This window comes from Oncorhynchus clarkii, chromosome 18 (genome assembly GCF_045791955.1).
Source record: "Oncorhynchus clarkii lewisi isolate Uvic-CL-2024 chromosome 18, UVic_Ocla_1.0, whole genome shotgun sequence".
NCBI classification, from domain to species: Eukaryota; Metazoa; Chordata; class Actinopteri; order Salmoniformes; family Salmonidae; genus Oncorhynchus; species Oncorhynchus clarkii.
Genome location: NC_092164.1, coordinates 39,732,286 through 39,744,271, shown reverse-complemented (window position 1 = coordinate 39,744,271; position 11,986 = coordinate 39,732,286). Strand labels below are relative to the sequence as shown.

General features: G+C 42.1%; 1 protein-coding gene across 1 annotated transcript; it reads right to left on the bottom strand.

The window, feature by feature from the left end:
• Nucleotides 1-3,875: 3,875 nt before the first annotated feature.
• LOC139373474 (ectonucleotide pyrophosphatase/phosphodiesterase family member 3-like) lies at nucleotides 3,876-11,216 on the bottom strand. Its single transcript, XM_071114030.1, has 6 exons — nucleotides 11,049-11,216; nucleotides 10,475-10,610; nucleotides 10,064-10,141; nucleotides 9,598-9,730; nucleotides 9,249-9,402; nucleotides 3,876-8,338 (listed from the first exon to the last, which is right to left on the bottom strand). The coding sequence occupies exons 1-6, from the start codon at nucleotides 11,178-11,180 to the stop codon at nucleotides 8,165-8,167; spliced, it is 807 nt and encodes a 268-aa protein (XP_070970131.1). The 5' UTR covers nucleotides 11,181-11,216; the 3' UTR covers nucleotides 3,876-8,164.
• Between the last annotated feature and the right edge of the window lie 770 nt (nucleotides 11,217-11,986).

Here is an 11,986-nt window from a genome sequence, read left to right as displayed (position 1 = left end):
CCTTCAGTTATGAAAAACAAAGAGGTCAATTTGAAGAAGAGTTCTTGTGCTCAATCATCTCAGAAGAGCCTTGTTGCTCTGTGACCATCTGGCACAGATATTTCAATGGCCCACTGAGAGAGACACACACACACACACTTTGCTAATCGTGTCCCGGCCCTGGGGAGTTTCCCAGATCTTAGGTGCAACAGATGTGAATCAGAGAGCCAGTAAGACATCAAGGAATTCTTGGAACATAACGGAACTTTAAACCCAAATAATGGAACTTTAAACCCAAATAATGAAGACCGTAATCACTCAAGCAATTGACTCAATCTCCTTCCGTGAGAATACAATTTCACCAAAATATCTGGGTTTCTCATGTAACCTCTGTTCTATGTGATTGAGGAGTTTTCACCCTGTGGGAATGTTTGTTGCATTCCCCATACAGCATTTGTTTTGTTTCTGAACAAATGTTCAGCCCTCATTTCCTTGTAAGAGAAAGAAGCAAATATCTATTCCGAAGAAAGCCAACCCTGTGTTTATTCAAAGTATACTGAACAAAAATATAAACACAACATGCAACAATTTACAGTTCATATAAGGAAATCAGTCAATTGAAATAAATATATTAGGGCCTAATCTATTGATTTCATATAATTGAGAATACAGATATACAGTGGGGAGAACAAGTATTTGATACACTGCCGACTTTGCAGGTTTTCCTACTTACAAAGCATGTACAGGTCTGTAATTTTTATCATAGACACACTTCAACGGTGAGAGACGGAATCTAAAACAAAAATCAAAAAAATCACATTGTATGATTTTTAAGTAATTAATTTACATTTTATTGCATGACATAAGTAGTTGATACATCAGAAAAGCAGAACTTAATATTTGGTACAGAAACCTTTGTTTGCAATTACAGAGATCATATGTTTCCTGTAGTTCTTGACCAGGTTTGCAAACACTGCAGCAGGGATTTTGGCCCACTCCTCCATACAGACCTTCTCCAGATCCTTCAGGTTTCGGGGCTGTCGCTGGCCAATATGGACTTTCAGCTCCCTCCAAAGATGTTCTATTGGGTTTAAGGTCTGGAGACTGGCTAGGCCACTCCAGGACCTTGTGATGCTTCTTACGGAGCCACTCCTTAGTTGCCCTAGCTGAGTATTTCAGGTCGTTGTCATGCTGGAAGACCCAGCCACGACAAATCTTCAATGCTCTTACTGAGGGAAGGAGGTTGTTGGCCAAAATCTCGCAATACATGGCCCCATCCATCCTCCCCTCAATACGGTACAGTCGTCCTGTCCCCTTTGCATAAAACCATCCCCAAAGAATGAGGTTTCCACCTCCATGCTTCACGGTTGGGATGGTGTTCTTGGGGTTGTACTCATCCTTCTTCTTCCTCCAAACACGGCGAGTGGAGTTTAGACCAAAAAGCTCTATTTTTGTCTCATCAGACCACATGACCTTCTCCCATTCCTCCTCTGGATCATGCAGATGGTCATTGGCAAACTTCAGATGGGCCTGGACATGCGCTGGCTTGAGCAGGGGGACCTTGCGTGCACTGCAGGATTTTAATCCATGACGACGTAGTGTGCTACTAATGGTTTTCTTTGAGACTGTGGTCCCAGCTCTCTTCAGGTCATTGACCAGGTCCTGCCATGTAGTTCTGGGCTGATCCCTTACCTTCCTCATGATCATTGATGGCCCACGAGGTGAGATCTTGCATGGATCCCCAGACCGAGGGTGATTGACCGTCATCTTGAACTTCTTCCATTTTCTAATAATTGCGCCAACAGTTGTTGCCTTCTCACCAAGCTGCTTGCCTATTGTCCTGTAGCCCATCCCATTGTGGAGAGGTTAGAGTCTGTTTGATTGAGTGTGTGGACATGTGTCTTTTATATAGGTAACGAGTTCAAACAGGTGCAGTTAATACAGGTAATGAGTGGAGAACAGGAGGGCTTCTTAAAGAAAAACTAACAGGTCTGTGAGAGCCGGAATTCTTACTGGTTGGTAGGTGATCAAATACTTATGTCATGCAATAAAATGCAAATGAATTACTTAAAAATCATACAATGTGATTTTCTGGATTTTTGTTTTAGATTCCGTCTCTCACAGTTGAAGTGTACCTATGATAAAAATTACAGACCTCTACATGCTTTGTAAGTAGGAAAACCTGCAAAATCGGCAGTGTATCAAATACTTGTTCTCCCCACTGTATATATTTATATATATTTAGATCTCTGTTGGTCATAGATACCTTTAAAAGAAATGGGCCTCAGAATCTCGTCACGGTATTTCTGTGCATTCAAATATCCATTAATAAAATGCAATTGTGCTGGGTGTCTTTAGTTTATGCATGCACATACCATGGGACACTCTGTTCACAACATTGACATCGGCAATCCGCTCGTCCACATGACTCCATACACGTGGTCTGCGGTTGGACGTATTGCCAAATTCTCTAAAATGACGTTGGAGGCGGCTAATGGTAGAGAAATTAACATAAAATTATCGGGCAATGCTCCCTCAACTTGAGACATCTGTGGCATTGTGTTATGTGAAACAACTGCACATTTTAGAGTGGCCTTTTATTGTCCTCAGCACAAGGTGCACCTGTTTAATGATCATGCTGTTTAATCAGCTTCTTGATATGCCACATTTGTCAGGTGGCTGGATTATTTTGGGAAATGAGAAATGCTCACTAACAGCAATGGAAACATTTTGAGAAAAATACACTTTTTGAGCATATGGAAAATTTCTGGGACAAACACTTATCACGTTGAGTTTATATATTTGTTCAGTATATTTATCAAGATGAATGAATATCACTCTGGTAATTGTCATCTAAACGATAAAGAAATGTGTTGGAAGTCATTTTCTCCCTCAAGCATTTTCCGAATAAATGGTCAGATAGTCAGATGGTGGACCGTTCATTCAACAAATTAATTCAACATGTGCAATCCCCGGACTGCAGGGAATGTGTAATATTGTTAGTCATCTTTTGCACTCCCATAATACAATTATGCAATGAACTAAACTCTTGAAAAAGATTGTTCTCCAACGCAGCAATGTAATCATTTCTTGAGGCAGATGATCACAATAGCTTGGAGGGGATAAGACGGGATGAAGGTTGATGGGAATATGACATCCATCTATACAGCCAATGACTCCAGGGAAGTTCCCATATTCATTGAACTCTACCTGGTAGTTGGCTTGGGCAGCAGCATCAGGGAACTTTATGTAATTGTCTTTCAGTGCACATATGGCATTGCAGACTTTGTAGACTATTCTGATAGAGTCGGTTTACTTACGCCACACAAATCTCCTGTTTCACGATGGAAGGTTCAAGATGCAAAAAACCTCAAGGTGATCAGTACTAGTAGGGAAGGTGGGATGAACCTTTCCCGAAGAGAGTCAGATGAAAGCCTTGGCTCAAGCAAACAAATTATGTCAGCTGCATTTTCTTTGTACATGCGTAAATGGTCATGGATATGCATTTCATTCAAATCATTTAGTGGGTTGCTCTGTCCATAAAATAAAATGTTATTTGTTAAATGCGCTGAATATAACAGGTATAGTAGACCTTACAGTGAAATGATTACTTATGAGCCCTTAACCAATTTATTTTCATTTAACTAGGCAAGTCAGTTGAGAACAAATTCTTTACAATGACGGCCTACCCCGGCCAAACCCGGACGACGGTGGGCCAATTGTGCGCCGTCCTATGGCACTCCCAATCACAGCCGGATGTGATTCACCCTGGATTCGAACCAGGGACTGTAGTGTCGCCTCTTGCACTGAGATGCATTGCTTTAGACTGCTGTGCCAGTCGGGAATCCAAAACCAACAATGCAGTTTTAAGAAAAATAAGGGTTAAGTAGAAAATAGATTAGTAAATGTTTTTAATAACAAACAATTATAGAGCAGCAGTAAAATAACAATAGCGAGGCTATATACCGGTACCGGTACAGAGTCAATGTGTGTGGGCAAATGTTAGTCGAGGTAATTGAGGTAATATGTTATTGTAGGTAGAGTTGAAGTGACTATGCATAGATAATAAACAGAGAGTAGCAGCAGCGTAAAAGAGAGAGGGGGGGGGGCAATGAAAATAGTCTGGGTATCCATTTGATTAGCTGTTCAAGAGTCTTATGGATTGGGGGTAGAAGCTGTTAAGAAGCCTTTTGGACCTAGACTTGGCGCTCTGGTACAGCTTGCCTTGCGGTAGCAGAGACAACAGTCTATGACTAGGGTGGCTGGAGTCTTTGACAATTTTTAGGGCCTTCCTCTGACACCACCTGGTATTGAGGTCATGGATGGCACGAAGCTTGGCCCCAGTGATGTACTGGGCCGTACTCACTACCCTCCGTAGTGCCTTGCGGTCGGAGGCCGAGCAGTTGCCATACCAGGCAGTGATGCAACCAGCCAGGATGCTCTCGATGGTGCAGCTGTAGACATTTTTGAGGGTCTGAGGACCCATGCCAAATCTTTTCAGTCTCCTGAGGGGGAATAGGCTTTGTCGTGCCCTCTTCACGACTGTCTTGGTGTGTTTGGACCATGATAGTTTGTTGGTGATATGGACACCAAGGAACTAGAACTTCTCAACCTGCTCCACTACAGCCCTGTCGATGAGAATGGGGGTGTGCTCGGTTCTCCTTTTCCTGTAGTCCACAATCATCTCCTTTGTCTTGATCACGTTGAGGGAGAGGTTGTTATCCTGGCACCACACTACCAGGTCTCTGACCTCCCTATAGGCTGTCTCATCATTGTCGGTGTTCAGGCCTACCACTGTTGTCGTCGGCAAACTTAATAATTGTGTTGGAATTGTGCCTGGCCATGCAGTCATGAGTGAACAAGGAGTACAGGAGGGGACTTGGCATGCACCCCTGAGGGGCCCCCGTGTTAAGGATCAGCGTGGTGGATGTGTTGGGGACGGCCCGTCAGGAAGTCCAGGATCCAGTTGCAGATGGAGGTGTTTAGTCCCAGGGTCCTTAGTGATGAGCTTTGAGGGCACTGGTGTTGGATGCTGAGCTGTAGTCAATGAGTATCATTCTCACATAGGTGTTCCTTTTGTCCAGGTGGGAAAGGGCAGTGTGGAATACAATAGAGATTGCATCATCTATGGATCTGTTGGGACAGTATGCAAATTGGAGTGGGTCTAGGGTTTCTGTGATAATGGTGTTGATGTGAGCCATGACCAGCCTATCAAAGCACTTCATGGCTACAGGTGTGAGTGTGATGGGTCGGTAGTCATTTTGGCAGGTTACCTTAGTGTTCTTGTGCACAGGGACTATGGTGGTCTGCTTGAAACATTTTGGTATTAGAGACTCAGTCAGGGACAAGTTAAATGTCAGTGAAGACACTTGCCAGTTGGTCAGTGCATGCTCGGAGTACACATCCTGGTAATTCGTCTGGCCCTGTGGCCTTGTGTATGTTGACCCGTTTAAAGGTCTTACTCACATCGGCTACGGAGAGCGTGATCACACAGACGTCCAGAACAGCTGATGCTCTCATGCATGCTTCAGTGTTGCTTTTCTCGAAGCGATTATAGAAGTAACTCGTCTGGTAGGCTCGTGTCACTGGGCAGCTCGTGGCTTTGCTTCCCTTTGTAGTCTGTAATAGTTTGCTAGGCCTGCCACATCTGACGAGCGTCAGAGCCGGTGTAGTACGATTCAGTCGTAGTCCTGTATTGACCCTTTGTCTATTTGGTGGTTTGTCAGAGTGCATAGCGGGATTTCTTAGGGTTAGAGACCCACTCCTTGAAAGTGGCAGCTCTACCCTTTAGCTCAGTGCGGATGTTGACTGTGGGGACGAAGTCATCAATGCATTTATTGATGAAGCCAGTGACTGATGTGGTGTACTCCTCAATGCCATTGGTGGAATCCCGGATCATATTCCAGTCTGTGCTAGCGAAACAGTCCTGTAGCTTAGCATCTTTGTCATCTGACCACTTCTTTATTGACCGAGTCACTGGTGCTTCCTGCTTTAGTTTTTGCTTTTAAGCAGGAATCAGGAGGATATAATTATGGTCAGATTTGCCAAATGGAGGGCGAGGGAGAGCTTTGTACGCGTCTCTGTGTGTGGAGTAAAGGTGGTAGATGTTTTTCCCTTTGGTTGCACATTTAACACGCTGGAAGAAATTAGGTAAAACGGATTTAAGTTTCCCTGCATTAAAGTTCCCGGTCACTAGGAGCACCGTCTATGGATGAGCGTCCTGTTTGCTTATGGCCGTATACAGCTCATTGAGTGCGGTCTTAGTGCCAGCATCGGTTTGTGGTGGTAAATAGACAGATACGAAGAATATAGATGAAAACTCTCTTGGTAAATAGTGTGGTTTACAGCTTATCATGAGATACTACCTCAGGCGAACAAAATCTTGAGACTTCCTTACTATTAGATTTCGTGCACGAGCTGTATTAACATGTTCAGCAAATTAAAAAAATAAGAAGTCAAATGGTCTTCCACAGAATTGCTGTATCTAGGCCAGCAGATAACAGTAATCCCATGTGAGGGTTTGGCTGATGGAAATACCACATTATACAGTGCCTTCGGAAAGTATTCAGACCCCTTTTTGTTAGGTTACAGCCTTATTCTAAAATTGATTACATCGTTTTTTTCCCTCATCAATCTACACACAATACTCAAAAACTTAAATATCACATTTACAAAAGTATTCAGACCCTTTATTTGTTGAAGCACCTTTGGCAGCGATTACAGCCTTGGGTCTTCTTGGGTATGACGCTACAAGCTTGGCACACCTGTATTTGGGGAGATTCTCCCATTTCTTCTCTGCAGATTCTCTCAAGCTCTGTCAGGTTGGATGGGGAGAGTTGCTGCACAGCTATTTTTGGGTATCTCCAGAGATGTTTGATCGGGTTCAAGTCCAGACTCTGGCTGGGTCACTCAAGGATATTCAGAGACTTGTCCCTAAGCCACTTCTGCATTGTCTTGGCTGTTTGCTTATGGCCGTTGTCCTGTTGGAAGGTGTGAGGTCCCCAGTATGAGGTCCTGAAACAACAAAAAAGTCTAACTCCCAACCCCTTAACTTTGTTTTTGTTTTTCTATGTAATTTAGTTAGCAGACACTCATAGCCAGAGAGATTTGCTGTAAGTGGTGTAATAGTAGAATGTATGTCAAAAAGAAACTGTTGCTCATCTGGTCTCCCCCTCACTAAAATAATATTATACTTCTCCGCACAGGCATCCAGCTGTCAAAATGAGGCCCTCTGGAGCAGGTTTTCATCAAGGATTTCTCTGTACTTTGCTCTGTTCATCTTTGCCTCGATCCTGACTAGTCTCCCAGTCCCTGCCACTGAAAAACAACCCACAGCATGATGCTGCCACCACCATGCTTCATCGTAGGGATGGTGCCAGGTTTCCTCCAGACATGACATTTAGCACTCAGGCCAAAGAGTTCAATCTTGGTTTCATCAGGCCAGAGAATCTTGTTTCTCATGGTCTGAGAGTCTTTAGGTGCCTTTTGGCAAACTCCAAGCGGGCTGTCATGTGCCTTTTACTGAGGAGTGGCTTCCGTCTGGCCACTCTACCATAAAGGCCTGATTGGTGGAGTGCTGCAGAGATGGTTGTCCCTCTGGAAGGTTCTCCCATCTCCATAGAGGAACTCTAGAGCTCTTGCAGAGTGACCATCGGGTTCTTGGTCACCTCCCTGACCAAGGCCCTTCTCCCCCGATTGCTCAGTTTGGCCGGGCGGCCAGCTCTAGGAAATTTCTAAAAACGTGTTTTCGCTTTGTCATTAGGGGGTATTGTGTGTAGATTGATGAGGATTTTTTTTATTGAATCCATTTTAGAATAAGGCTGTAACATAACAAAATGTGGAAAAAGTCAAGGGGTCTGAACACATTCCGAAGGCACTTTCCGAAGTCATTTAGCTGATATGTTTTCCTGTAATTGTTAAACAGGTCTTTCTGTGGAAGTCAGAAGATTAGGGGATAATCTCTGCACAGGAATTTAAGGGTGGAAAATACTTGTGTGGTGATTGGCCTACAGAAGCATTGTACATGTTTCATGACATTTGCATTCCTCCCTGCATTGATTTGAATCATGAAATATTTATTAACAAGTGGATAAATACCCACACTAGACAAACTAAATAAAATGTATGTTTTTATAATGATCAAATACCTCTACCAATACATGTATATTTCAAAAGGTCATTCATTTCAAGGTCTTCTGTGAATGGCAGCAGTTGGGCGAGTCTTTACTTTTAGAAGTTCCGGGATAGGCCTGGTGCTGCCTTGATAGAAATCCAATCCTGTGAGCCACTCTACATCTCTGACACGTGATTGGTGGAACCACAGGTGGTCTTCAACCCATAGAGATGCCGTGTCACCATTCTGTGGAAGTATAAAAACAAGCGGATCAGTGACACAGACCCTAATTATCACTACTTAGGTGTTGACACAACAAGACAGAGGTACAGACAAAAACAACGAGATCAAGTTGCAAACCAAAACATCATGATAGTTGCCAGGTGTTGGGAAAGGGGCATGCAAAAGTTGACTGTCTTCAAAACAGATGAAAGTTTGGGTGTTTTCTCAACTTTATAAAACTTCTCTATGTGTTTGTCAGTGGTAGGAGAAAGAGAAAATAGGATAATTTTGGTCATAAAGTCAGTCTAATCTAAAATGGAGTTTGGAACTTCAGTGCGTCACAACGAGTAAATGAAGGTTGGGTTTGGATTACAATTATGTCAACAAACCATGCCCCCTTTTGCCAATCTCCAAGGCAGGCTAGCTAACGTTAACTAGCAAGGCATGCTAGCTAACTTTTTAGCTAATGTTAGCTTACCTAGCTAGCTAGCTACCTCATTACAAATTGGTTAGGTCATAGCTTATACAAGTGTATTGTCTAGATACTACTGGTTATGTAACATTATCATTTGATAATGCTAGAGAGGCAGGCTAGCTAGCTAACGTTAGACACAATCCACGTTAAACACAATCCACATCAAGGTGCGAACCAGGGGTTTCCCACCAAAACAGGGAAAGGGAAAGGGTCATGCAAAAGGTTACTCTGTCTTCAAAACAGATTAAAGTATAGGTTTTTTCTCAACTTTACAACACAATTGTTTTGCATTTCACTACGTGTTTGTCAGTAGTAGGAGAGAGTACAGAATGTACATCATTCCAAAACACTCTGTACTTGCAATTCAAGTACTTAGACCTGTCCAGTTTTTCTTGTTTTTTGGTTGTTGTTTTTTACAAAGAAAGTGTGCAGTGCTTTGAGGTGATATGGTTGCCTTACATTACAGTTCTCTGAGTTGTCCGCTTTGTGTGGTATCAAGAAGGAAACGGTCTGTAGCTCATTGTTACAGCTGCTCACTGGTTGCGAGTCCTTACAGCTGGTGAGAACTGCAAAGTAATGGGTTGGGATTGGAATCTGTGTACCTGTTACAAACCTTAATGAAAACAAGAAATAAAACACTGGTTAAGACTGAAGTGTCTGGCATCGCTGCAATCCTGTGTGCCCCATTGATAGCGCTCTGCAACACTACGTGTTTCATGAGTGCCTTTTGTGAGATTTAGAAACTTTGCTTCCTCTCTGCTCCATGTTATAACACACCATTTTGTATGATAAAGAAAAGCTCACATACTGTTCTATCTGGTCTTGAGAATCAAACTGTCCGTCGTAGTTGAAGTCAAATGCCGGGCCTGTCACCACATTAATGCCATTATATTGACTGGCATATTTTTTCAGCAATGTAGTGTGGAAGTAATCCCAGATCTCTATAAAATAAAGACATGTGCATCTATTTATCATGAGCTGAAGCTACTTGTATGACGTGTGGTGTTGACTGTTTGCTGTGTCTGTTTTGTTTGTTGACGTTCTTTTATGTTGTGTGAAAACTAAATACAAATTGAATCACAAAAAAAAGTACATATAAATAATAATAAATGAAAATAAATTAATGTTTAATTATATAACATGTAGGAGACGTGAGTAAGGGAGAGAAGTAGAGAGACACGCTGAATTAGTGTACAGTGAGTGAACAAGAGAGGAAAAAATGAGTTTGAAGTAAGCAAGAGGGAGCTGTCTCAGACTGTGAAGAGTGTACGTACTCTTAAACTCAGGATACATCGGTACAACATTGCTCATCAACAGGCCATCATACTCCTCCTCTGCTGTCTTGTTGAGATCTGGGCGTCACAAGAAATAACACAAACAACAAGATAGTCTTATTGAAGTAACCTCCTCATTATTTTGACAGCTGGATGCCTGGGCGGAGAAGTATAATATTATGTTAGTGAGGGGGAGACCAGATGAGCAAAAGTTTCTTTTTGACATACATTCTACTATTACATCACTTACAGCAAATCTCTCTGGCTATGAGTGTCTGCTAACTAAATTACATAGAAAAACAAAAACAAAGTTAAGGGTTTGGGAGTCAGACTTCTTTGTTGTTTCAGATGTATTCTGTTTGCTTAAGATTAGTGTATTTGAAAGTATAGATGTAAAATCATCCCGCATACTGGGAGGGTAGAGGAAACCGTGGGTAATGTTCCTGGCTGGAGCATACTGGCCACATCTGGGACTTTTATCTGCCGGGATGCGGACATCAGCCCTCAGACAGTCTGGTGTGACTGCTGGCAAAGGGTCCATGTTTTCCTAAAGAGGGTGACAAAGAAGAGGAAATTACAAAGGTCCTTCCTGCATTACTCACATCCACTCTCCACATCCTTTTGAAAACATCCAAGGGAAGCAAGGACAACATTGGAGAAGACAATAGCAAAAAAAGCAACCTTGGATCTTCTCCAATGCATTTTGACAAGGATGACCCCTGTACTTTGTATGTCAATTTACATTCCAACCTTCCTTTAGATATAATTTAATCAAAGTGGATGATCTCTGAGAGGCAATGTTTAAACTCATCATAGCTCATGTTTGACGAAAGAACAGATCATTTGAAGACTTGTGGACATTCACATATCATTCACATATCAAAGTAAGAATTAACCGAAAGTTCAAATTAATGTGTCTAACAAATTACACTTGATCAGTTACTGATTTGTAAAAATGATGGCCTTTAGATGAAATGACTCTTACAGGTTTGTCCAAAGTGTATGAGTTCCACACTGGCATGAGGGATTTTTTGCTATAGGCGTTGACAAAGCCCTGATGATACAGTAAGCAGTAGTCATTGCTGGGTTGCAGCATTATTGGTCTTCCAAACAACATGTGCTTCTGCTCAACAGCTTTCACTGAAAGTGAGTAGACAAACAGATGTCAGATAAAGATGTACCATGCAGAAATCACTCTGCCATTTCCTGATTGTAAAAATTTGAATAGTTTGCCTAATTTCAATGTATGTAACAAAACAATCATTGTACCATATAACCAGCTGTGAATTTCCCATAACCATACGTATTACTGTATGTTTGAAGCTGGTGTACAAAACCTAAAGTAAAAGACGCAAAAACAAAATTTAACCTGTTGAGTGTAGGGGGCAGTATTTTGGTGTTTGGATGAAAAACATACCCAAATTAAACTGCCTATTTCTCAGGCACAGAAGCTAGAATATGCATATAATTGTCGGATTAGGATAGAAAACACTCTAAAGTTTCCAAAACTGTCAAAAATATTGTCTGTGAGTATAACAGAACTGATATTGCAGGTGAAAACCTGAGGAAAATCCAACTAGGAAGTGCCTCTTATTTTGAAAGCTCCCTGTTCCATTGCATGCCTTCCCTCCATTTAAAGTGATATCAATCAGATTCCTTTCCCTATTGCTTCCACATGGTGTGAACAGTCTTTAGACATAGTTTCAGCCTTTTATTCTGAAAAGTGAGCGAGAACGATCACATTGCGTCAGTGGATGGCTGGGTGCCAGCAGAGCTTTGCATGCGCAACAGCTTGGAGCAGACATTTTCTCTCTCTCTCCTATTGAAAAAGCTACGGTCCGGTTGAAATATTATTGTATTGTTGTATTATTTTCCAAAGAGCAGATAGTGCGCCATGTTCGTTCTCCCTTGCTATCAAGTTTA

What these genes read in the sequence shown, in the direction of transcription:
- LOC139373474 (XM_071114030.1), bottom strand. Translation starts at nt 11,180, where the DNA reads ATGTTGTTTGGAAGACCAATAATGCTGCAACCCAGCAATGACTACTGC. An exon ending in GATGTATCCTGAGTTTAAGA is followed by an intron (nt 9,731 to 10,063) that starts GTACGTACACTC and finishes TTTATTTTATAG; the next exon opens with AGATCTGGGATTACTTCCAC. An exon ending in ACAACTCAGAGAACTGTAAT is followed by an intron (nt 8,339 to 9,248) that starts GTAAGGCAACCA and finishes ATACTTCCACAG; the next exon opens with AATGGTGACACGGCATCTCT.